The 25,852-nt window shown below is 35.7% G+C and overlaps 1 protein-coding gene across 22 annotated transcripts in view; it reads right to left on the bottom strand.

Annotated features, from left to right (window-relative positions):
• The window catches only part of BAZ2B (bromodomain adjacent to zinc finger domain 2B), a 142,822-nt gene that overhangs the window by 36,729 nt on the left and 80,241 nt on the right, over nucleotides 1-25,852 (bottom strand). For 17 of the 22 annotated variants that reach the window (XM_048054014.2, XM_048053997.2, XM_048054001.2 and 14 more), the window contains 10 exons: nucleotides 24,881-25,042; nucleotides 23,618-23,811; nucleotides 18,250-18,459; nucleotides 17,142-17,540; nucleotides 14,413-15,022; nucleotides 12,751-13,047; nucleotides 10,514-10,574; nucleotides 9,819-9,927; nucleotides 9,456-9,557; nucleotides 720-930 (listed from right to left, as the gene is read on the bottom strand). In XM_048054014.2, coding sequence (XP_047909971.1) covers nucleotides 720-930; nucleotides 9,456-9,557; nucleotides 9,819-9,927; nucleotides 10,514-10,574; nucleotides 12,751-13,047; nucleotides 14,413-15,022; nucleotides 17,142-17,540; nucleotides 18,250-18,459; nucleotides 23,618-23,811; nucleotides 24,881-25,042 — 2,355 coding nt within the window. The remainder of the gene's footprint in view (nucleotides 1-719; nucleotides 931-9,455; nucleotides 9,558-9,818; nucleotides 9,928-10,513; nucleotides 10,575-12,750; nucleotides 13,048-14,412; nucleotides 15,023-17,141; nucleotides 17,541-18,249; nucleotides 18,460-23,617; nucleotides 23,812-24,880; nucleotides 25,043-25,852) is intronic. The other 5 variants (XM_048054016.2, XM_048054015.2, XM_048054003.2 and 2 more) reach the window with 2 other exon arrangements.

Below are 25,852 nucleotides of genomic sequence, written 5' to 3' on the forward strand. Positions count from 1 at the left end.
TTAAAGCAACATTTTTTTTTCATTTTTAATAAGGCAAAGGTGTGTTGTTGGTTTTTTTGGTTTTTTTTTTTTTGAAAAAAGAGAAATCTACAAATGTAATTCCAAAAGTAGAAACAAACAAGTTAAGCTGATTTACGTAAAAAAGATCAACTTCTGAAAAAGTGAAACAAAAAAGGGCCTTTCTAGTTTCAATTTTTGTTTTTTTTTTTCTTTTTTTTAAATAAATCACTGCTCTCTACAACTTAAATCATAACATTGTTCTCTGCCTAGTGAGATCAATTCTCTTTCATTCAGTCATAAACACATTGTAGAGGCTGAGGGAAAAATTAGATTCTAAAGAGGGTGAAAAAGCTAATCAGTTTCAATTTCTTGTTCTGATGTTGTTTGAGCTGCTATCAGGGACCACAGAGATCTGATCAGTTTTGCCAATTTAAAGGAATATCAATAGCAGCAAAAATATCGTATGCCTGCTTTTTTAATCTATATAACTAAATGTACGTAAACTACAGAATAAGCTCTTAGACATACACCTGTGCACACATGCATCTTCCCTTGAATCATACATATATTTCCTGATCTCGAGACAGAAAAGGGCTTCAATAAAAACATTTGACGAAGTTCCAAAGTAAGATGTACATTACTTCTCTTTAGAAAAACATTAATCCTCCATGTACATCAGTACATGTCTTTGTTTGTGAAAGCAGTAATATATTTCTTACCTTGAGCCTGTAGCTTTCTTAAAAGCTTTGCATCAGTGTTGTCTAGAAATTCAGTGCCGCCAACATTTGGAGGTCGGCCTTTGCGTCGTCTCATTCTTGATTCCTCTCTTGAATGCTGTCTGTCTGGATTTGGTGGTCGTCCTCTACGCCCCTCCATAGCCCTGATACGGGGAATGACCTCCTCTTCCTTCAGAAGACACCACTGAACGCCCTTTTGATTGACACATTTCACAAACAGGTATTATAAACGTAAATTAAAAAAAAAGAAAAATAAGACATTTGAGAACATGACCAGTGCATGTGTTTCATATATATATTTACTAAAAACCTATATGCACACAGATATATACTCAAATGAAATATATATATATGTATACATAACATACAAGAGTTGTGATGGACTGTTTGTGTAGTACGTTTCAATGATGCACAGAAGCTATATATTGACAGCTTATCACTACAAAGCATTTGTTAACTGTACTAATATGCAAGATACTAAAGTCTATTCAGTGGCATACAGAGTTATTACAAAGCAACCATGCCACTAATCTTTTAGTTTTAATGATTTCAGACAAAACCACTTAATACTCAGCGCGTTTTAAAGCAGAAACACAGATTTTTCCTTATCATATAAGCTGAAAAATAACTTCACTGCTTTCACAGAAACCACTGCTCAATGTAAATGAAAAAAATGCCAAGTTATGGGTCACTGTCTTCCAACTGTTAGTGTTTATAGTAACTCTGGCATACAGAAGCAGCAAATGCAGTGGTCTATTTTCAAATACTGCCTCTTGGGTGTTGTATATCTTGGTTTTGTAACAACTAAACTGAAAAGCCCCAGGCTCATTGCTCATTTTAATCTTGAAGTTTTGTTTAGTACAATTTAGTTCTTCACCCCTCCCACAGAAAGGAATTAATTTCTGTGCCAACTTGAATTGAAAGAAATGAGAAATTTGTAGCTTTTTACAATACATGTTAACTAAAAGCTACAGAAACTATATTCTTTAAATAAACAAAGCAACACAGCAATGCATTGAAACCTTTCTTTCACTATTGTTACTATTTCTTAATGGAATCTCAAAAACAAATAATAAAATACTTTGTTAGAAATAGCGGTCATTTAACTGATGAGAAGTTTACTGTTTCTACTGAACAGAACAGTAGCTTAGCCAATCTGATCCTGATTAAAGCTATTTCAAAATTGTAACATCTTAAACAATATTCACAATCATTTGAAAACAATGGGGAAAAAAATGGAAGCTAAGAATCCTTTAGACTTCTCCATAATTTGCCTTATAAATGTTCGTAAAGGATTTTGAAAATGCCTGCTAGATCAAGAATGAAAGTTGGTAACTTATAAAACCCATTATATATATATGTTCACAATAAATATATATTTGCATTACAAGTGTACCATAAAATAATGTTTGCTTGTTTCGTCATTTTATTATTAATTTTCTGCTCATTCTTCACAATTCATTAGAATGATTAATACAACGTGCAATTCTTTTTAAAAAGGCGTTTAAGTAAACATTCAGATCCCAAGAAGCTATCAGTATCTGCAATGATACCTTTTTTGAAGTCTGTACGACTCTCAATTAGGACCATCACAAGAGTACATCATCTCAGCTGCCAGACATTCCAAAGCACTATGGTATTAAGTTATGTTCTTAAAATACAAGCTGTTCAGAATCACCACCATATCTCTATATGTAGAATATATCATTGCTAAGGACTTTTTAATCCAAAATTAATTACCTCTACAATTTAAACAGAAGTCCATTTGTTTTCTATCTTTAAGAGTACTGTTTAAGCATACATCGTCATTTCACTGTCTAGTACGTAACTTAAAATTTATTACAGGTTTAGTTTGTATTGTTGAGCAAGGTAAGCTGGATTTCATACCACACTTATTTATATAACACTCCAACCTATGAAATCATCTCATAAATTTTGTGTCCGATAAATAAATAAATAAATCAAGGAACATAAGGAGAAGCAGCCATGGCTCAAGTGGCACCTTAAGTCCTGCAATGGAGATTTCTCTTGGTCTCTACTTTATTTTCTATGGTCAATGATACTAATGATAACAAATGTGCAGAACTCTATCTGCAAAAGTAAGACAGATCTCTACAAGGCTGCTAGTACCACAGAGACTATGGATGCATATTACAGTTGCCTAATTCTCCCAGAAGAGAAACTAGAGGCCATTATATGAAGCTCACAGGAGAATGGTTCAATAAGCAGTAAGAGCTGGCATTTCAAGAAATGGGAATAAGACTACTTCACATGTTGTCAGAAGACACTGTGGATACGGTAAGTTTCCACAAGTTAAATACTACACAAAAACAGTCTAAAAATAGATCCACTGAGAGACACTAAATAGAAAAAACACAACAGGTTCAGGACATCCCCACAGCTTAAAATACCTGGATACTGGGATAACTGGAGGTGTTATCCTACAGGTTTGCCGCCCTAGGCATCCACTGATAGCTACTGCTAAAGAAAAAACACACAACACAAAGGACTCTTGTTCTGAATCAGTTTGGCTGTTCTTATAAATTTATATTGCACTTATAGAGGAACAAAATAAATATGACAAACTTCATATTATTGGTTTTCAGTTATCTATTTTTTTGTTAACAAAAACACTGCAAGTTGATGAATATCACTCAAACATAAATCTTTGATAAAATTCGTGATGCTGGGGGAGGGGCACACAGCGTGGAGCACATGGAGGCACACACAATATTCTCTGCCTTCATGTTGCATTAGGGGAGGAGAATTTTATACCAGCATAAATGCACATTTATTCACTGTCAAGTGTTGATTTCTGCCAGTCAAGAATCTGGTGATAATCTGTCCAATCCCTGACGTATGTTTCTATCTTTCATGAACCATTACAAAAGGCTGTCCAAGGAAGCTGCCTTGTTGACAATCTAGCTGGTGTTTTGATTTGGTTTTAAATACAGTTTATTCTCTAAACAACTGCGGAATCTGATTGTTGCATTTAAGCTTGCAGTTACCACCAACTTTTGTGAAGGGTTCACTATTAGTGTAGCTCAAATGTCATGGAAGGACAAACCTTGCGATAAGAGAAGGCAGAAAGATGACCTTTCAACCAAAATTTTATTTCTTATTACCCATTTTTTAATGTGAGAAAATAAATGCTACTTTGAATTCGCTTGATATTCTTCTAAGAAAACATACTTGAATAATCTACGTTCTCATACATCTCACTACTGTGAAGTTTCCACTACAATCAAGTTAATAACTTAAATAAAACTTGTATTTTACAATTTATAGTAATATTAGCAACTTACTACACTATACTTAGTATGTTATTTTATTAAAGCAGTTCTGGAGTTAGAACATACAAAAACAGAAAAACAAGAAACAAATACAATTTCCAAGTCTGCACATAAGTGCTCCTCCAGCTGCATGCATCAAGGGCAAGCACTCTACACCGAACTTGAACAACATGGTCAAACCAGTATGACGATGTCTGTAAAAATAGGCGTTAACTGACCATCTATATTTTGGGCTCAGACAGCTTTCAAAAATCTGACCCAGAATACATTTCTATCGAAAGAACAAACAACCAGATATTCTTTGAATTCTCTATATGCCAAAGGAGAAAAAAAAAAAAATGGGGCATGTGCCCCAACATAGGAGATACAGTGGCTTCAACATAAGCTAGGCCTCACTGCACAACCATTAGAGGAAGACTGAAGTGCTATTATGGTGAAATGTTGTGCTTTATTGTTGAAACTAAACAAAACAGGAATACAGTTTCTCTCCTTCAGGTATCTATGATCTGTTGCAATACTCTACTGTGCTCAGCACATTTGCACAGGCCTAGCAACTGTGACAGACAGAAGAGATGCTGGCCTCTGGAAAACACAGCCTACAATAACCCTTCTGGCCTCAAGCTACCTTGAATGGTACAAGATAAGTATGCATAGAAGTAGAACCAAGTCCAAAGCCTGTAAACCAAAATAATGAACAAAATCATGGGCACCTTAGAAGAAGCAGACATCATCATTAATTTCAGTTTAGATTTGTCAGACAAAGTGAAGAACAAAGCTTTCCAAATTGAAATATGGAACTCAGAATAGGAAAAACATTTTAAAGTTTAGTTTCAAGCAAAGAAAGCAATTACTTTACAAACGTACACAACAACTGCTTTTAAAGTTGGCTGTTCTACATAGCTTTTTTTTTTTTTGCCTGTGATAAACATTTTAGACTTCTAAATATTTATTCACAGAATAAAAAAATTAACAGACTAAGTAAATAATAGTAAGCTTAAGAACTGGCTTAAAAGTGGCAAACCTCATGCCTTATGAAGATAGATTGCATTTGTTCTGAACGGCATCATAGTAAGAAACTCTTGTGAAAGTCTCTAATGTACATACATGTTATATGACACTAAAGAGGTAAGAATTAAGATATCTGTAAGCATTTTTTCCTTTCCTGTTCATGCGTTCAGCTGCCCTTCTAGGCAAGCATTCAGACTCGAAGAAAAAATAAATATTTCCCCACCTTTATGCAAAATTCTACGGGGAAAAATGTGCATGTCATGTTTACTATTACCCACCAGGCTAATCCCAAGTTTTCTCTAACTACATAATGACCCTACAAAGGTTATCAACTCTGTGTTACAACTAGTACATAGCAGAGGATTATCGAAGGATAAACCACATCCTACAGGAACCTAACAACCCCACAACAATCCATATGTAAAACTAATCCTCCTCAGTCTTGTCTGATGTATGTAAGGGACAGAAATAAACGTCTTATCTCCCTGTTCTGTATTCAGATCACTAGCAGTTTGATCAACATTTAAAAAAATAAGTACAGCAGAAGGCTTATTCACATGCAGTGGTTAGAATTGTTGAGACACATTTAAGGTTTAACTAAAAGTCCATACTTCTAGATGAGAAAAAATAGTGTTAGTCTAGAATACAGTCTTACATCAACTACGTTGCTATCTTTCTCATTTCTCTAAAAATACACACATACCTTCTGACTTTCTTTATTACAGATTTAGAGTGAAAGCTTCAAAAACAAGGATGTAAAAAGGAAAAGGTTAGTTTTTTTCATCCTCTACCTCAATTTCTTCTTAAGAACTAATTTAAAATACTTACTGATAGTTACATGTGCTTACTTCTCTTAAATTCGTTTTTTAATTATTCTTTAAAAATATTATCAGTTTAAAAATGCAGTGTAGCCGTCAAATACATCAGCTTCTTAAAATTCTTACACTGCTTCCAATAGAAATTGTTTCCAAGGAGAGGGGGAAAATGAGAGAACTACACAAAAAAAATCAGTGTTATCTTGCTGTTATCAGAGGACCTAATTGCACTTCAAAAAGCTAATGTGAACTACTAGAAGACAATTAGATAAGTTTCCGACTGTAAGACAATGGAGTCCTATAGTTCACCAAAACACCCTCTAAATTTCAGGCCACACGTATATATATATATATATGTATATATATATGTACATACACCCTATATTTAACTGGTGTTGTAACTTAAATTTATTTTTGTTATGAAAATAACTGAGCACCAGATACATCTAAGAAAACTTCAAAACACAAAGTTTTTCACCTAAGCGTAAAAATAAACATTCTGGTTTCCATGACCTCACCTCCAAAAACTAAGAAGTAAAAATTCCACTGTGTCATATACACAATGAATCAAACTGTTCAAACTTTCTGGGCTGGAGCCAAATACATTGCTCATGATGTTAGAGGCTGGAAAAGTGGGCTGGCAGAAACTTCATGGAGTTCAAAAGGAAGTGCAAAGTCCTGCATGTGGGGAGGAAAAGGACCTGGGGGTCTCGGTAGACACCAAGTCGAACATGAGCCAATAACGTGCCCTTGCCACAAAGAAGGCTAACAGTATCCTGGGCTGCACTAGGCAAAGCACTGCCAGCAGGCCAAGGGAGGTGATCCTTCCCCTCTGCTCAGCACTGGTGAGGCCACATCAGGTGTCCAGTTCTGTGTCCAGTTCTGGCCTTCCCAGTACAAGAGAGGCATGCATATACTTGAAGAGAGTAAAACAAATGGCAATGTAGATGAAGGGACTGGAACATCCCTACTGTGGGAGAAAGACTGAAAGAGCTGGGAGTCTTCATCCTGGAGAAGGGAAGGCTCAGGGGACATCCTACTGATACCTGTAAATACCAGAAGAGAGGCTGAAAAGACGACAGAGACAGACTCTTTTCAGGGGTGCTCAGTGATAGGACCAGAGGCAGTGGACAGAGTATGAAATACAGGAGGTTCCATCTGAACGTCAGGAAAGACTTTTTTACAGTGAGGGTGACTAAGCATTGCAACAGGTTGCCAAATGAGGTTGTGGAACCTCCCTCCTTGGATATATTCAAACACTGTTTGGGCATAAACAAGTAGTTTGGACCAGGTGACCTCCCGGAGTTCCTTCCAACTGAGCCATTCTGTGATTCTATGATGGATACTCTTGCTGTTATTCATTAATCAAAGACAGTAAGACACAAACTTAGGGCACGGCTCAGTACGGCTCCAAAATACAGCCCTCCACCTACTACATGAATGCAGCATTCATATCCATATTACTCCAACTGATAAGGACCCATGCCCTCTCCATCTCTCCATCACTACACACACACATCACTAAAACACAGCAGTATAAAGCCTCCAGGTCTTTCCACTATATTTCCAACTATATTTCCACTTTTGAGAAACTTTAAGCGTTCCTCTAGAGCCTACTATTTCAGGGTCCACTTCTGCCAGATATGTTGCTCTGTTAAAGCAGTTGCACAGTCACTGCACAACTGCACTGATCTGAATAACCCGTAGTATCAGGTTACTTGTGCCCCATGACAAAGAAACACTGGCACCATCAGAAACAGGTAACCCCTGTATTTTTGGCTTGCTAAAGGCAATTCTTCAGTATAGGTAATTTAGTCCACAGAGAATTTTATTTGTATCTCGTTCCATACATGAGCATTATGAAAATCACTTTGGATGCATGCTGTACATCTCAGAAGATGACAAATATAAAATAAAAGAAGGGAAAGTTAACAGTGAATCAATAATAAAAAACACTCAGAATAATCAAAATTGGAACATAAGCACTAATCAAACTACTTGAAATGATTCTAGACATCAGTAAAGATATGATTATCACATATTGTTTGCAGGTGAACAATTAAAAAATATCTGTAAAAAGGGTGCACACTATGAAATACCGGTATCACATATCATACCTATCACGTACTAAGTGTGAATTATCAGCTTGAGTGTAGCTCAACTGATCACGTTACAATCTACTCAGTCAACAGCTGATACTTAAAATATAAATACATCTCAGCACATCTGAAATAGCTGTCCCGTTTGAGTCTCTTTTTACAATAAACTTTTTCCTTGCCTAATAAAGTCTAAGCACAACCTACCACAAACTATCCAAAAGTAGAAACTACAGTCAGATGTACAATAACTTAATGTTGCATATTGCCAGTCTTGCCTACAGGAATGTGCTCTTCCAACATTCCTTCTTTCTGAAATTGTATCGTCCCAAATCTGAATATTATCCCATGAATTAAAGGGCAGAAGAAAGAGAACTAAAGAAGGGAATAAGTTTAATGAAAGAATATGAGAAACACAAGAAAAAGTTAACAGGGTAAAACGAGAACAGATATCCTGACGTTACGCTGTGTTCACAGTATAAAGAATTGTTCAGAATAAGCTGTTCAGGTACATAACATAATGCAGTTCACACCTACATGAACTTGTAATTTTTGATTTATGAAGGATAAACATGAAGAGGTTTAAACAATGTTCTGCTCTGTAAGTCAGGAATCAGCACGCACTACCTCGAAGTAGCTGCTTACCATGAACTCAGCCTATACTATCCTTTCAAATTTTTACTATGTAAATGTTATGCATTTCCACAGGATATAGAGCCCACATAAGGGAAAACTACAGCCTGAATCCAGGATTGCTCAGAGCGTGGCATCTGTCCACATTCCCATACCACATAAAGTTACTTATCTTTTAAAGAAGAAAACATATTTACTGACAAAGTTCAAAATTTTTTGCACACGTCCTAAAGAAATAGTAACATGACTAAACTAGAGAAATATAGTATGGATCAAAAATAGTATTAATTTCTCCAAAATTCTAACTTAATCTACACAACATCTAATAGTTCAACCATGGTAAAACGTAACTGGTATACCAAGCATTCCCTCCTGTAACTATCTACTATTTTAAGAACGGAGTCTGAGATCCCTGATCCAGCCAACATTTGTATTTAAATATGTATTTCAGATATATTATGAAGGTGAATACATGAAAAGAGTGTAATTTAATGCATACACATAAATTGCTATCAATATTAGGTTTATACAAGACAGGAAGACCAGTTTCAGTCAAAAACAGCTGAACATTGACTCAGATAAAATACGTAGCTCTGAGTTCCTTCTTACTAGACAAAACCAGGCTCAGAGATGATTGTGAGGCATGCTGAACTCCTGGTGTCTCCTAGTGAAATCACTAAGAGGAGTGTTTTTCAGCACTGACAGTGATCAAGCTCTCAGCATCTCACAATAACTATCATAAAGAAATATGCACATTTTTTAGAAAGAATCAGCTAAAAACAGTTAATGCTTCAGATTGTAGCAAAAACTACTTCACCTAAACTTATGTTAATTTCCTTGGATCAAAGACTTTACTTTTTAAAAAGCAGATACCTGCGGTCCATCTCTGGCTTCATAGAAGTCACCCACTCCTATTTTTGCACTGAAGCTGAAATTGTCCCTTGAGATATCCATTATTCCATTTCTGCTGAGATACTGAAAAAATCACATATTTTTCCACTTCAGCTTGTAAATAATTACAACCCAGCTTTGATGTACAGCTAACCGTGAGTGCAATGTTTTGCATATTCTATCAAGGGGATATATAGGAGATCAGATCGGTAATAGGCTGAGATACATTACCCATCAGATCACGTATTTTGAAATAAGGATCTTTATTGGAAGAAAAAATGAAATTTTTTTATTGCAAGCATGCTTAGTAGCATTAGAACACAGAAGTTAAGAAAAGGAACATACCTTTACTACTTCAGGATACTGTCTCAACTTCTTTCCACAAGGTGCAAAATATGCTACTTCTCCTTGAAGACGACCACCAAAGTTTCTTATACGGGTTTCTCTTTGCCAGCTAGATTAACATGAAATAGTTGTATATAACAACACTTTTTTTTTTTTAAGCAAATAACATAAATCTCAGAATAGGTGTATATAAGAATATTTTTTTCAACAAATAAAGACAATTTCAGAACTTCACATAAAGTGAAAAGGTCACATATCTTAATTTGACAAACTATCAAAAAAATCAAATAGGCAAAAAGATAAATTATTATTTAGATTGTCAAATTTCTTGTTATACATGAATTTATTTAGATCAAGCTACTCACATATTAGCAGATTTTAGAACTATACTTTAAGGAGTTATTTGGCATCTCTACCGGCTCAGAACAAGCCCAAAGTACTTATTTTCCAGCAGCACAACTGCTAAAAAGGCAGGTCATGTTCACAAAAAAGTAACTCTGATGAACAAATGAATACTTGAAATATGCTGGTACTTTTAAAGAGATCCACAGACACTGAGTTGAACATCTAAACCCTTGAAACCCTTCCTTTTCTTATATTTCAGCCCCAAAAATCTTTAAAACATTTCTTTACCAACTCATTTTTGAAGATATTAATTCCCCTCTGGGAAACAGCAAGTATATATGTAAACCTACCCATATTCTAGAGGAACACGCAGCTCCCGTTCATCTGTTACTCTTCGTCTTTTTGAAATGCCTAAAAAAGAATTTCTAATTAACACGTAAGAGAGTTTAAAAAAAAAAAAAAAGGTAACACGTTCCTAGAATATACCTTTAATACTTATATCCTCAAAAGAAAAGATAAGTCATTTTTCATTACAGCCATTATATATCTCAACTACCAAGAAACTAGAGTAACTTATTCTCCTTTAGAGATACTTTTTCCACTAGCTTTCCTTTAACCTCTTCTTCTAGAATTGTAACCAGAAGAAAAATCTGATCATGCCGTACTGAGCTGCTTGTCTTGGTTAGCCCTCTCAGATGGAGATACGCAGATGCGCTGTAATAATTCCATGAACACCTGTGTTTCTATACCAGAACATATTTAATATTTTTCATTACAGAAGATGAAAAGGGAAAAACCCTTTACTTTAAAAATCCGTATATGACTAGACTCTGTCTTCAAAAGTACTGCATAGACTGCCATCAACTATGACATGCAGAAATTTTTTCAGGATTATTCCAGCTATTCAGAATTCAAACAGCTGTTGATATGTTTGGTGCTATTTAAGAGACTGAATCCAAAAAAAATAGAAAAAATTATCAAATGTGAGGCTTTAAAGAGTGCTGAAGGTTGGTTCTTTTCACAGGCTTTTTTGAGAGAACAGTAAGCTATCAACTACGTGCAGAGACTAACTTTTAGGAAGATTTGTCTAGACCTTGTGATAAGAGTGTGATATAACTCTTCCTAAGTGGACATGAGAGAGTATCCTTATCAAACCACATCTTTGAAATTTGCTCCAACCTATTACAGTTAGAAGGAGTACCGTATGGTGTAATGGCACAGGTTTCCAATGGAGAAGACTGAATGATCTGGAAACAACTGCTGATTAGAATCCTCGACAGAAAACAGCGTGGAGCTGCCCATGCCTGAATGCCAAACTGCTTGGACACATATCTGCAGTCTTAAGCTAACATGATCATTACATTACTTCTAACACTCCTGGTAGAGGGAGGAACGTTGTTTGTCCAAATACAACTGAACTGAAAAAATGAGTTCTCCAATGCAAACCAGATATAGAGAAGAGACTCTAAACCTCTTCAGCAATAAATTACCTTTAGGTAAGATGAACACAAAAATATTTTAATAGATTTATAGCCATTCTTAGTAGGAAAAAAGTATTAGGCCTAAAACAAGGAGACAAAATCAATGTATTCTATCTCTTACCTCAACACACTAACAAAAATCCACTAACAGCCTTTTAGAAGTATCATATATCATCCCAGATTTCTAAGAAATAAAGTAACTTTGTACTTTAAGAATTCTGATTACTCCCAATACGTGTAAAATCTTCCACAAACTGCGTAATTCATATGCTTGTTTCTGGGAAAAACATGAGGTAGATCACAATATATTCCTTCAAAATTAATGCGCTTCATGACATGGCATCTAACACCTATTCCACTGAATCCAAGTACAAAAAACAATTATGAGTGGATGTCACCATTAAAAAACTACTTACTTGTACGTTAATTAAATATCAAGTTGCTAATTCAAAGCAGTAAATATGAAACTTGATTTGATACTGTACAAACTGAGGAGTGTGACTGACTTTCAAAAACGCAGCCCTTTCTGCAGCAGCTGTAATTACTTAATCATTCAAATTAGTAACCAGATAAAGAATTATAAACACTACAAAAGTATCAGGAAACTGCTGAATGGTTCCTTCCATGAAACTTTCAAAAATAATTCTGTGGGCATGATCCATACATTCTTATTGAGAATTTCAAAACAAATAATGAATAAAGATATATTTTAACAAAACACAGTCACTAGCTTTGTTGAAGAAGGTGCAGAAATAGAAGGCTGTGTGCAAGCTATGATACATAGAAGTTAGAAGTAAGCAAAAAATTACTAGTTTGGAATAAAATGGTAAATAAAGACCAAACAATAGTTTTAGTGTAATCATCATGAAATCTGGTTAATACATCTTACTTTCTCTCAAATAATTACATGGACTAAGACGTCCTAGGCTAAGTGTAATGTTCAGATTCCAGGTATTTGCAATTCTGCTGAATGATTTTAAGGTCTGTTGCAAACACTCATGAAAAAAATCACCTGATATCAGTGCCTAAACTACTTTTTATAAGTAGTTTTGCAACACATGCCACTTAGGTGTATAACTGAATTATATAAAAAGACATTCAGATACCACAGTGTGTACTTGGTGTAAGAGTAGATGGTGCTGTCCCAAGAAAAACTGCAGGCTGGGACTCTGGACATAAAGCAGCTGGTGCAGAGCTTGGGGTCTTTGCTGCTTGGAGATTAAGCGGGGTGGAATGAGCTGCAGGACCAATGGAAGAGCTCTTCATGGAGGAAGCAGTTTTATTCAGTTTCAGTGGAGTTTTTTCTCCCTCAGTGTCTGTATCTGATTCATCTTGATCCTTATCATCCTCATCATCTTCATCTTCAGACCCTTCGGTATCCGATTCAGAATTACTGTCGGACTCTTTAAAAAAACATAGCAAAAGGCACATTATGACCAAGTTACTAATAGCAAACACTTAAGTTTTAACACTTGCAAAGTCTTTGGTCTTATTAAGTAAGGTGTTTTGAATTCAAAATTTTTAAAACATTTCCTGAGTAGCAATTGAAGGTTATAACGAATTACCTAAACTTTTAAACGACTAAAATAATGACAGCATAAAGTAATCCTCCACTATAATGCACCGCTGTTTGGAACTGAATTCCTTGTTTTTCCCATGAGGAGAAGATCGACAGAAACTGAAGTGTTTTAAGAGGGGGGCAGGAGTGTCGGAACTAGATGATCTTTAAGGTCCCTTCCAACCCGAGCCATTCTATGATTCTGTGAAGAGATTGTTTACTATGGCTACAGCTAAGTAAGACTCCTCTGTGAGCCTGGCAGTGGCCAAGCACTTGCACATGAATGGCACTTCACAGGCTGTGAAATCTAGCATAAAGAGGAAGAAGCAAATGGTGGAACTGGGTAGAGGGAAAGAGATGTCAGAACTGGAGGTGTCACAATCTGGAAAAAGGAAGAGTTAGAGATAGGGTAAAGGGTAGACAGGATAAGGAATGGAAGACTGGCTACAGTTCTGAAGACAAAAAAAGGATTAGTATAGGGTATGTGGATAAAAGGAGGAGAGAGAATAACAAAGGTGGAGCTGAACACAAGGGACGTGGGCTCACAGGGGGAGGGAGTAGCTGGGAATATAATCAAGTCTTCAAAACAGGTCTAGCCTTTCTGAACTGATTCAAAGACTTAAAAAAGCAACCTGAAAGATATCTGTGAACATTGCAGCCTTTACAACTGTCCTGGTACCTTCCTGTAATCTTGCTCACTCACTACCATGCTCCTGAATGAAGCCTAGAAATACATTTTTCTTGCCAGTCTTGAAAACTTGAAAGCAATTTGCCTTACTTTCTCTCTGGATGGGGAAGCCTGCTCTGCAAATGGGCTCTGCCTAACAGAATAATTAACCGTTAACAGCCTACTGTCTCCAACACTCTTCTGAGCACACTGCCATCCAAACAGTACATGAACTGTAGGCTGGGTGATTTATCTGGATGTCAGGTCTCCAACAGCCTTTCCAGAAGGCCCTCAGACCCCCTTTACTAGGCAGCTGAAAGTATACCTGCCATGTGACCAAGTATCAGAATACTCAAAACATGATTTTGGATATAACATAAGGAAGGACTTGGAGGCATGCGCTACTTTCCATGGTATCCTGAAGACACTGGGTGGACCATGCTGCCTCAACGTTGCCTTCATTTTGAAATACAGTGGGGATAATGCATGTTTTCAACACACACACAAAAAAGTTTGTTTTTCCTATTAAAAAGATTAAACCACCTGATTGGCTATCATCAGAATCATCATCTTCATCATCCTCATCTTCATCTTCATCGTCGTCATCATCATCATTTGAATCGTCAGAGTCCTTACTGCTGGGGGCATCTGAGTCTACCCCTCTGAACTGCTCCACCACCAGTTTTGGAGAATGAAGGCGGTGTTGTGTTTTTACTGCATTTACTGCGTTATTGCTGACTGCTTTGTCCTTTCCTGAACCAGGTAACACAGGAGAGGTAGAGGGCATAACAGGTGTCCGGTTACCAGTTGGTTTTTTCCCACATGCACTCAAGTTCACTGGCAAAGAAAAGGGGGTACTGCTAGAAATGGCTACACTTTCATTGATCTTGGTGTGGGATTTCGGTTTCGTAGTAAGTGCAAGAGGAGCCTCCTGGATGACGCTCTGAATAACTCCATTGGGTTGGTGATTACCTAGAAGTGCATTTGTCAGGAATGGATTAGAATGGTTGTTTTCCAAAGATGTGAGTTTTTGATGAGCTGGTGAACTAGATGTTGGTTTGGAGCTTGACAAAGCTGCAATAACCTTCTTCAGGTTCTTAGATGATTCTTGTTTCTTTAGATGTGCTGCTGGGAATGTCTGTTTATATTGTTCCTAAAGAAATAAGAAGACAGAGGAATAAAATCTGGATTTTCTTTTCTTTTTTTTTTTTTCAGCCAGATGAACTCTATTAAATCTTTAAAATGTGCTTTCAGAAAAACTATTTTTAGTAGGTCAAAAGTAGGTGCTAGTGACAACAGAAGAGATGAGTAGCTACAAGTTAAGTCTTTAAATCCTGGGATTTTCAGTGTAAATCAAGTAAGAAAAGATGAACTGAACACAAAACAAAGCTGATCTAAATAATGCAGGGAAGATTGCTGCATTGCTCTGGACAACAGTTTTCATGAAGAAATTAAGCATGATCTTAAAAAAAAAAGAAAAATAGATTACCTTTATGTACCTACATAAAGATAAACACACTTTTTACTCATTTCAGTATATTAAATTTCATTACTGAATTTAAACTATCTTTAGGAATTTGTCTATTTTAAAGTACACAGTAAATACAAACATACTAATGGCTATAAAACTGGAAAAAAACAAGAGGACTCTTGGCACAGAAACGTTTTATCCAGAAAATCATCAGAAAAATGTTATTACCCAAAAGCACTGTGTTAAGCTAGGCTTTAATCTCTGAAAAAATAGTACTTTATATTTCTTCAGATAAAACTTAAAATGACATAGTAGTCATTAGTGCTTCAGAAATACATATAAAGCTCTTGTCTCAAGACTATTCCAAGGATAAAGAAAATTCATCTTCCTTGATTAAAAAAGAAGAATATGGTGCATCTAAAATCAATTTTTAAATATTAAGTCAAATACAATACATCTTGAAGTCACTACCATTTAAAACTGACTATCAAACAAAACCCATAAAAATATTTACATAGTGCTTGTTTCCAGTAACAAAGAAATCAAAACACTAAATGGAAAATGGACCACCACCTAAAGACTCTCAACCTAAATTTGACAACAGAAGCCTCTTCCGATGGCAAAGACACGTGTTGTCATAATTATAATTTATTTACAAATTCTAGTTAAATGATTAGCTTATTTAAATGTTAAGAAGCAACTGGGAGTTGAAAGAAGTAGTGTTTCTTTTCCAGACTAGGAATAAAAATTGCGTTAAAACTTTAAAATCCTTAGATGGTGAGCTAGCTGTGAATCAGACTTTATTTTACTTTTCATCTACACTACTTATAATGAGGTGTTTAAAAAAAAAAAAAAGAAACATCTTCATAAACATATTTATACATATATATATCCAGCTTCAACATTTTTAAAATATTACATTTTTATCTTCCAATCTCCATTACAAATAAACAGACCAGAAATTATGAAAAGTCATCACAAGTCAACAAAAACAATTCTGCCTTAATCAACAATAAAAAAAAAGTATATAATCTACAAAGAATAAGTTACAGTACTGTTAGGTTAGATACGTGTAAACATATTGTAGAACCATGAAAGGAAAAAGGAAATAAAAATTTTATTGCAAAGGCCATACTGAGTGTTAATAGCTATCAATCCATGAACACCCCCTCTCTATGAGAAAAAAAAAAAAAAAAAAGTAAATTGACATTTTTGAGGATTCCAGCTCTCTGGTTTTAAAACACGATTTTAAAAGGTAGCTTTAATTACTTTGACTTAAAAATAACCAACTTGAAACAAAGAATAGTCTCGCTTATATGACTAGATATTGAAAGTATTAGACTAGCATTTTGATTAAAACTATGAGAAGCAAAGCTAAAACGTCCAAGCCCATAAAATTTCTCAGGAGTATTTTTCTCATTTTGATGTTGATTTTAGTTGCTCAAATTTCTTTAAGAGGTGCACAAAAAGTCCTTTCCTTTCTTTGTCAGCATCTAAACAGAGTAGTTTATAACCTTCATAAACCACCACACTGAAGCCCTTCCAAATGCAGTTACATTTTTAGTTATCCCTTGTGTCCAAGTATTACAGGGCTTACTGTATTTACAATAGTATGATACCAAAGTTACTAGGTGACCTTCAAAGAAAAGGTTCAAATTTAACAACAAACTGCAGACCACTTTAAATTATATTTTAACATTATATTGAAAGTTTGATAACACACTATTAAGTCTTGATAACAACTTGTTAAGCAGACAGTACAGGTTATAAATAGTTAGAAAAACAGTGTTTTTTCACTCACTCGTTTTGATCGTATATCGCTGGTCAAAGGGACAGAGTCTTCAGAGGTATTCTTATTCCCTGCTTTGAGTAGATCAGAGGACGGAACTATGAGTTTTAAATAGGTTTCCTTTTTGGCTTGATGTACCAAAGACAAAGGTTTCACATTGGGAACCAATCCTGTAGACTGTATTACGCTAGTGTGTTTGTTCACAGATTCCTCCTTTGCCTGAGAGCTTTGGAAAATAAATGGAAGCTGCTGTGACAAAACCTGAGGCTGCTTCTGCTGGGACTGGAACGATGAGTGAGTCTGGGAATCAGACACAAGAGGTATCTGCTGGTGTGTTCTTTTTTCTTGGGGCTTTTCAAGTGTTTTTTGTCCATCAGTTTTCGTATCTGTTACACCACTATGCATTAGCACCTGCAAAACATACATTTATGACTGTTCATATTACATCAGTTAAAGATGCTGAAAAAAAAATTACATTATCCATCCTCGAAGAATGATTATACTCTTCTTTGCTGAAGACGAAAAATAAATTTAAAAAAATCTTGTTACATATTTAGGCTTTTTTTTCTTTCCAAGATAGCTTCAGCGTATGAATACAATGCTAATAGTAGAGAAAGAGTACTAAAACGTGATCATTTTAAAATGTACTGTCAACTGTAAACCTAACAGGATTCCTAGTAGATTCAAATCTTTCTCTTCTATTGGTTATCAGGAAAAGTAACTATCCTACTAGAAAAAAGGCAACTGCCCTGCCAAAATGCAATATTTAGGCAAAGGTATACTTCCAATACACTATAAATGCACAGCACATCATTTCTTGGTGTTCAGTGTGGGGCTTTTTTTGTTTGTTTTTGAATTTATTTCCCACCTGACAATAAAACAATCTACCACTTGTTACCCCCTAGCCCCTCAGGAACAAGAAAAAGATACCAAAAAAAGGGAAAGTGAAAAAAAAAAAAAGTAAACCAAACCAAACCCAGCATTCCTAACATTTGTAAATGTTGTAAATGTTGTTTGTAAATGTTAAATAATTATTCTATGGTACAAACATTGTATCTTTTTTTTTTTTACCAACAGCTTTCAGTGACAAAACTGCAAACATCAAAGTGAGATGTCATACCTTGTTCTTGGTTTTGTGATGTGTTTCATTTTCAGAATCAGATTCATCATCTTCACTTTCTTCAGCACTCTGGTCCTCCTCCTCCTCTTCTTCATCCTCCTCTAGATCATCAGAGTCGCTACTACTTATGCCTTCACTCGATGTGTCTGAAGAAGAGCCTGAATCACTGTCGCTATTACTGGAGCTTTCCACTGCTTTTTTTCTGGGCTTCTAACAGGAAGATGAATGCTCTATTAATGGTTCAGCTTTAATCTGTTGAATCACCTTTTAGTATGCATAATATTCAAAACAAAAAACACTAAGACTTCGGAGTAAAGGGGCCTGCAATCCTCGAACACAACTAAGGTAGCCTTAGCAAGAAACTAAGAAGCATTTCACAAGGTGATGAAAACGACACAGGTCACAAGGTCCTGCCAAAATGTTTTTTGGGGCACACTGGCAGGACTGTAGTTGGCAACCTACATTTCAAAGCAAGAAATCGAATTAGAGCCTAGAAAACTGGTCTGGAATTCAGGTCTAGAAAACATCCACAGAATATATTGCTTCCAAAAATTCAAAAACCGAAAGATTTTTGGCAAAAGTAACACAGAAAGAGCAACATGTATTAAATTCACCAATCTATTTAAGAAGCATATTCATTTAAACTACATTATTTGTAATTTCACAGTATGTGTTATTCAGCGGTATAAGTTTATGGCGACTGAAAACAATCAAATTGCTGCTGGGAATTGCTTCTAGAAAAAGGACCAAAACCTGCTGAAATACTCTGACAACGTTATATTTAAATTCTTCTTGGAAAGAATCAATTTGCAGACCAGAGCAGGAAAGCAAATGAAGAAACAGAAGAATGGAGAAGCAATGTCAGAAAAAAACAAACTAACCTCTGAGATGTTTACACTGCAAGACCAGATTTGAAAATGCAAGATATGGGGAAAATTAGCTTTTTAAAGAAGCTAATTAAAAGAAATACATTTTATAAACGTATGTGAAGGAGCTTCATTGAGACTTGAGTATTATAATGGTAGATATGTGAGAGAGACATGAAAGTATGTATTACTGCATCAGGGTGCATTTAAAGTAGAGTTGGCAGAAAGATGCTGGAAGGTAGAGAATCACATGAAACAAAATTACAGATACTAACATTCTGCTTCTGATGCCTATGTAGCATCTGAACAGGGCACATAAAGTCACTAACAGAAATTGTAAAAACAGTCAAAAGGAAGATAGATGGACAGCAAAAATGGTGCATAGAGGTTAAAAAAAGATGCAGCAATTCAATACAAATGGGAACATCAGAGAAACTGTGCTTTAAAAATAAATGGTTTGTTAAGAAAAAAATAAACCTCTTGGAATAGTTAATGCCAACAAAATAGTTACCTATTTTGTTCATGGTTTGTGTATAATAAATCAAGGTACTAAAAAGAAAGCAATTTTATGTCAATAATCTTTGTCTTGTTAAGAAGGAATTCAATTATATTAGTAGAAGAACATAAACTTCTTTTAAGTGGGACTGAATTTACATCACGAAACATCCATGAAATGTAGAAGCTGTAAGTGGATTGAGTCTCAGTTACTTGTCAATTGGCTGGTAACTGTATGTTCTTTTAAACTACATTTTCTTTATTGATTCTTGTGATGAACACAGTAAAACTTCTCTAAACATGCCTTATGCATAACACCACATGCATTGGTTTGTTGTTGAGATATCTTAAAAATTTATATTTATTTGGATTTACTGTTTCACTGCTCAATTCAGAAAAGTGTCAGCTGGTATTTCATGTAAGGGACTGTGATCTGAATGTATGCAGACAAAAAAGCAGTTCTAAAAAACTGTACCTGTCTACAGTAGGTCCTAAATGTTTTGTTGCTGACCTCTTTGACATCATATTTAAGTATCTTTCTGTTTAATATTTTTCACAGATGCAGAGCATTTTTTCATGAAGGTCATAAAATAAAGAACAAATCATGATCTGAAGTAATAAAAGTAACAATGCATCCTGGAGCTACATAAATAGGATCCTATCCTAGTTTTTGCCCTTCATCCCCCGTAGAGAGAGATCTGAGGGTTATGGTTGATAGCAAGCTGAATACGAGCCAGCAGTGTGTCCTGGCAGCCAGGAGGGCCAACCATATCTTGGGGTGCATCAAGCACAGCATTGCTAGTCGGTCAAGGGAAGTTACTGTCCCGCTCTACTCTGCGTTGGTGCGGCCTCATCTCGAGTACTGTGTGCAGTTCTGGCCACCACAGTACAAAAAGGCCTGCACGCCACCAGCACAGATTAGAGTGGGAGACTAGCAAGAGACATAAAGTCACTTGCTAGTGACTTTATGGTCACGTTCAGCGTGGGCAAAGCTACAGACTGTGAAACAGCCCACTACCCAGACAGAAGGTGGTTTGATCTAACCCAAAGAAAATGGGTTTGCTCTGACGAGTGCACATACATTTTATGAACTACCTTAAGCCTTTAAGTAATTTGCAACTTTAGGGAACAAGAGAACCAGTATACATTAGGATGAAACTTAAGGCATATTATCCCAGAAAACTAACATGCTGACAACCCCGAAAGAAAATTGCAACTACAGACAAGATCAAAGAAATCAGAGGAACATTAAAAATTAAAACCCTGAAGAAGCCTTAAAGAAAAGAACACACAAAAGTATAAGGAACTAAAAGTCTTACAAAATAAGCTACACAATAAAATCTCCTATAGAGAGTAGAAAATAGGAAAAGATGTAAATGATGTTACACCTTCACATTTAAGAGCAAAACATCTTTCTACAGAAATCGCAGCACAAAATATTGTCTTCCTACTGACTACTTTTCCCCTGCTTTAGAGACTCAGTTCCACCTGTGGATTCTTTCTTGTGGGAAAGGAATTTGCAGGTGGCTTTGCGCTGTTTCACACGTCCCTGAATTAGAGATAACGAGGAAACAAGCGGTAGAAACAGAAACTTGAGCAAGGTCAAGATAAAGTAAATTGACTACGGTGTTAAAGATGAGCTTTGGGCAGTGGCCAAATGCTGGCTGGCTCGAGGCGCGTGTCTGAGGGTTTCTAATCAACTGTATGACAGATTCGGGGGCATGGACAGCGCATGGGGCTACGGGGAAAGTATATGTAATAGTGAAAAATGGCAATAAACGTCTCCTGTTCAAGAGCCATCAGAAGCCCATGTCTTTCATCCCTTCACTTTCTAACATACTGAAACAACAAAAAAAATTAAATCAAATCTTCTGATCCACTTCTCTTCTATAGCATCCTGTATGTTTTGATTGGAAAGTTTGTTCAAATAACTCCATTGACAAACACCAACCACATCTAAGTGTTTCACAGAAAAGGAAGAAAATTCATACTTACAGACAAAAGATAATACAAAGGAGAAGAAAATAATGCTGACAAAGATCCTGACTGAAATTTGAGGAAAAGGAAAAAAAAGGTGAAACTTCCAGTGATACTCATGTTAACAAGTAACTAACTTAACCAGCTCAGTTTTCTGAATAGGGCAAACAGCCAAACAGAGAACAGTTTTCTTATTTATTTACTTACAATATAACCTTTTGAGAAATTATTTGGAGGTATTAAGAGAGAATTTTATCCAGCATTCTGCCTAACTACAGTATCAGTCAGACATGTCATTTACATATACAGATATATCCACAGACATTATCTGGAAAAAAGCTTTACTTCTGAACTGTAGAAACAAAGCTTACATTTTGCACAGATATCCACAATGAAAGAATTTCAAAAAGGAAAGAGATATATCTAATATTTAAGAGAGGAAAAGGTCAAATTCCTCTATCTTAATACCTTCAAAAGTTGCTGATGGTTTAAAAAATGAGTAAGGTATGAGGGAAAATGTTCTTTAGTATGTCAACCATTTCCCTAATTTTAGTATATTAAAAGCTATATCACTAGACAAATACAATTAATAATATTACTGCTATTTTTAACAGCTTTTTTTTTTTTTTTTTTTTTTTAATGTAGATACATGCAAACACCAGTCCATTGAAAATGCCAAACCTCAGAACACCCAGATCTTGTATCTGAACATAATGCAGCAAGAGAAAGAAAGCAACAGGGTCAACTTTCTCACCCGAAAAAAAAAATAATCAAGATTTATTTTAATCTAGAATTCCTTAGCTTCTAATGCAACAGCAGTTGATACCCCAAGTAAAAACACGGGAAATGGGACAGTAAGTAATCTAGTAATTTTGGTTTCAAGAGGAGCAAAGAACTTCAAAAACGTGTAGTTTAACTCTATGAAACTACTCATGTCTTCAATATCAGATGGCTGCACAAGCTCTTTGCTGAATCACAGTCAATGATATTACTCAGTTCTTCTGATTTATACTACAAGAAAATATAATTTTATATATTTATATGTTGTAGCTTGATTATAATATTCTACAGAATCATAAAAAAAGGGACCTCAAAGATCATCTAGTTCCAACCCCCCTGCCATAAGAAGGCATGCCACACACAAGATGAGGTTGCTCAGGGCCTCATCCAACCTGGCCTTGAACACCTCCAGGGATGGGGTATCCACAACCTCTCTGGGCAACCTGTTCCAGTGCCTCACCACCCTCTGAGCGAAGAATTCCCTCCTAACCTCTAATCTAAATCTCCACTCTTTTAGTTTAAAACCATTCCCCCTCGTCCTGTCGTTATCTGATTGAGCAAAGAGTAGCCCTCCATCTTTTTTGTAAGTCCCCTTTTGCAGTGAGGTCACCCTGAAGCTTTCATTTCTTTAGGCTGAACAGCGCCAGCTCTCTCAGCCTTTCTTGGAAGGAGAAGTGCTCCAGCCCTCTGAGCATCTTTGTAGCCCTCCTCTGGACTCGCTCTAACAGATCATACTCCAGGTGGGGCCTCACGAGGGCAGAGTAGAGTGGGACAATCGCCTCCCTTGACCTGCTGGTCACGCCTCTCTTGATGCAGCCCAGGATGCAGTTGGCCTTCTGGGCTGCACATGCACACTGCTCGCTTATGTCAAGCCTTTCGTCCACTATGCTAATATATAATGTCAATATATATTGTGATTATATATTATATTATATTTTTTATATATACATATATATATAACATAAATTATATATCAATATATATTTTATAGTATGTTCTTGAATATTTGTGTTTAAAATATACTTGGATTTTATAATTGCATAAATGAAAATGTTAAAAATTATAGATGTTATCTAGTGAAGTTAGTGCTAATAGTTCATAAACATGTAAAAAGTTTAAAACTAAAAAAAAAAGCAACAAAACATTTTGTATTGACATAAAACACTTAAAAAGGCAACTGTTCGCACAAATCTGAACACTTACCATCTCAATTTTTTCAGTTGAATCTTAAGTTGTTTATGCATATTTACCTTATCTTTGATTTTGTCACCTCTGGTGTCCAAAAGCTGAGCTTTGCTTTGCTCCTGGTTGTATTTGCGACCTCCTGCTCCTGAGGTTATAGTTTTCAGTTGTCCTGCAGATGCTGCAATGCTAGTGGATAGTACAGATGTGCTGATACCACATACTGCAGTGGTACTGTTCCCATTCAGTGATCCATTTATACCTTAAAATGACAGATTTTACAAAGTGACACTTAAAAAAAAACAAACACTAAAATAGCATGCCCTTTCTTTGTGATGCCCCAGTCACACTAACCTAGCTTCAAATAAACCCTTAACATGACACTAGACTACTCCCAGTTAACTCCTATCATAATCTCAGTTTTTCCATCTAAGAATCACTTTGAATTGCTCATGGACTTACTTGAACAAAAACATGCAGACCACCCATCACCTGAAGGGCAAACAAATCTAATGCTGTAAGGTTAAAAAAAATAAATAAAAGATCTGAAATCCAAGCTATCCTAGAGTTTAATCAGGGACAGAAAAACAAGATTCTCCAAAAAAAAAAAAAATACAAAAACATATACAATCCAGTAAGTATCTCACAGAACAATCTGCTTCAGATTTTGAAATATCAAGACTCCAAAGAAAACCACAATAAACCAAACAAGTGTTTTCTAAGAAAATATCCCTATAACCACATGAACTTGTTGCTCTGCAATCCCACAACTATCATCAGATTGACTTTGAAATACCTATCAGGTCTCCTAAAAGCTACTAAAACTATAACAAAAAAGCTGCTTGTGCCTCAAACAAATGCATGTTGTATCTTCAAAAGACATGAAGTACCACTACAGAAAATACTAGTTTGAATTGTAAAAAAAATGTTCTAACAGGCTGGTTTTGCAGAGATCATAGGCCTATCCCTCCCCCTCCATATCTTCCTGCACGCAACTACCTTGCTATCTGCTTTTTATATGCAGAACTGTATTCAGTATGGAAGTACAGGCTCACAAATAAACCCATAAACATCAAAAGAAAAAAAAAATCTTCCCCAGTATTCAGTCCCAGATAAATTCTCAAAGGTAGAAGGGTAAAAAATAGTATTAGTAAGGGCATTTTTGTTATTGAAAACCCATACTTGTATGTTACACACTTTGCTGACAGAATAACTTCACGGTGAACTTTTAAGGAATGGGAAGAACAATAAGAATTAGAGCTCAAATTCCACATCTTTCTGCACATGCACGAGTTTAATACATTCCTTCACTGTACAGTTTTAGCCATTACCTTTTTCTGTACTGCCCCGACTATTTTTTCCTGTAGCTCTTGAGTGGAATGGAGTAGAATCGTGATTTTGGGCAGGAGGTGCAAACAATGGTGGAATTCCCAAGAGCGGTGGGAAGAAAGATGCCCCAGAACGAGAGTGTGTATCCGCTGTCCGCCACCATTCTGCACCACAAAGCAAACGAAAAACAAACTTCAGCTTTTCTAATGATATACTTAAGTATTTCTGTAAGAGTGTTCCAGTACATAGTTTAGAACATATTTATTAAATTGTGATGAAGAGTAAAAAGAAAATAGAACACTTCAGAAAACACCAAACATGTTAAATCACATGAATTTCCTGTGGCAATTCTGGCTGTAAATCATTTAAGTCACTCTGATAAAGGTTTCAATTCAGTGTTGCTTATATGCATTCTGATAACAAATACATAACAGAAAGCTACATGAGAGTGATCACAACAACATGAAAATGCTAGTCTTATAAAGAGAATAACATTCACAGGCTGTTACTGAATACTCATTATCACCTCACCAACCTTCCTAAAGCAGAACTATGAAAAAAAAAAAACAGAACAGATTTAAAGTCACCACTGCAATCTCAGTCCTTGAATGCTCTGGGGTCTCAAAAAAACCCCCAACAACAACAACAAACACACCACACAAAACCACAACCATAGATCTGAAACAGTTCCCCAAGAAATTACTTATTTAATCTCAAAAATTCTAGCTACTCTACTGGAGCTCTATAGTCACTCTTAAAGTTTATACCCTTCGATTTGAAAACAGCCAACTGTTTGTTTTTTCTCTGATGACCCTATTTATTTTTTCACAAGTAGCAATGAAGCCACTTTGTGACATGCTGCTCATAAAATAAATTCATCTTGTTGAGTAAGAAATATTTCAAAATAAAAATTCAATGCTCTAATGTTTTGGTGTTTCTGCTGTTTAAAATTTTTATCTTAAATCATTACTTAC

This window comes from Anser cygnoides, chromosome 6, assembly GCF_040182565.1.
Source record: "Anser cygnoides isolate HZ-2024a breed goose chromosome 6, Taihu_goose_T2T_genome, whole genome shotgun sequence".
Taxonomy (NCBI): domain Eukaryota; kingdom Metazoa; phylum Chordata; class Aves; order Anseriformes; family Anatidae; genus Anser; species Anser cygnoides.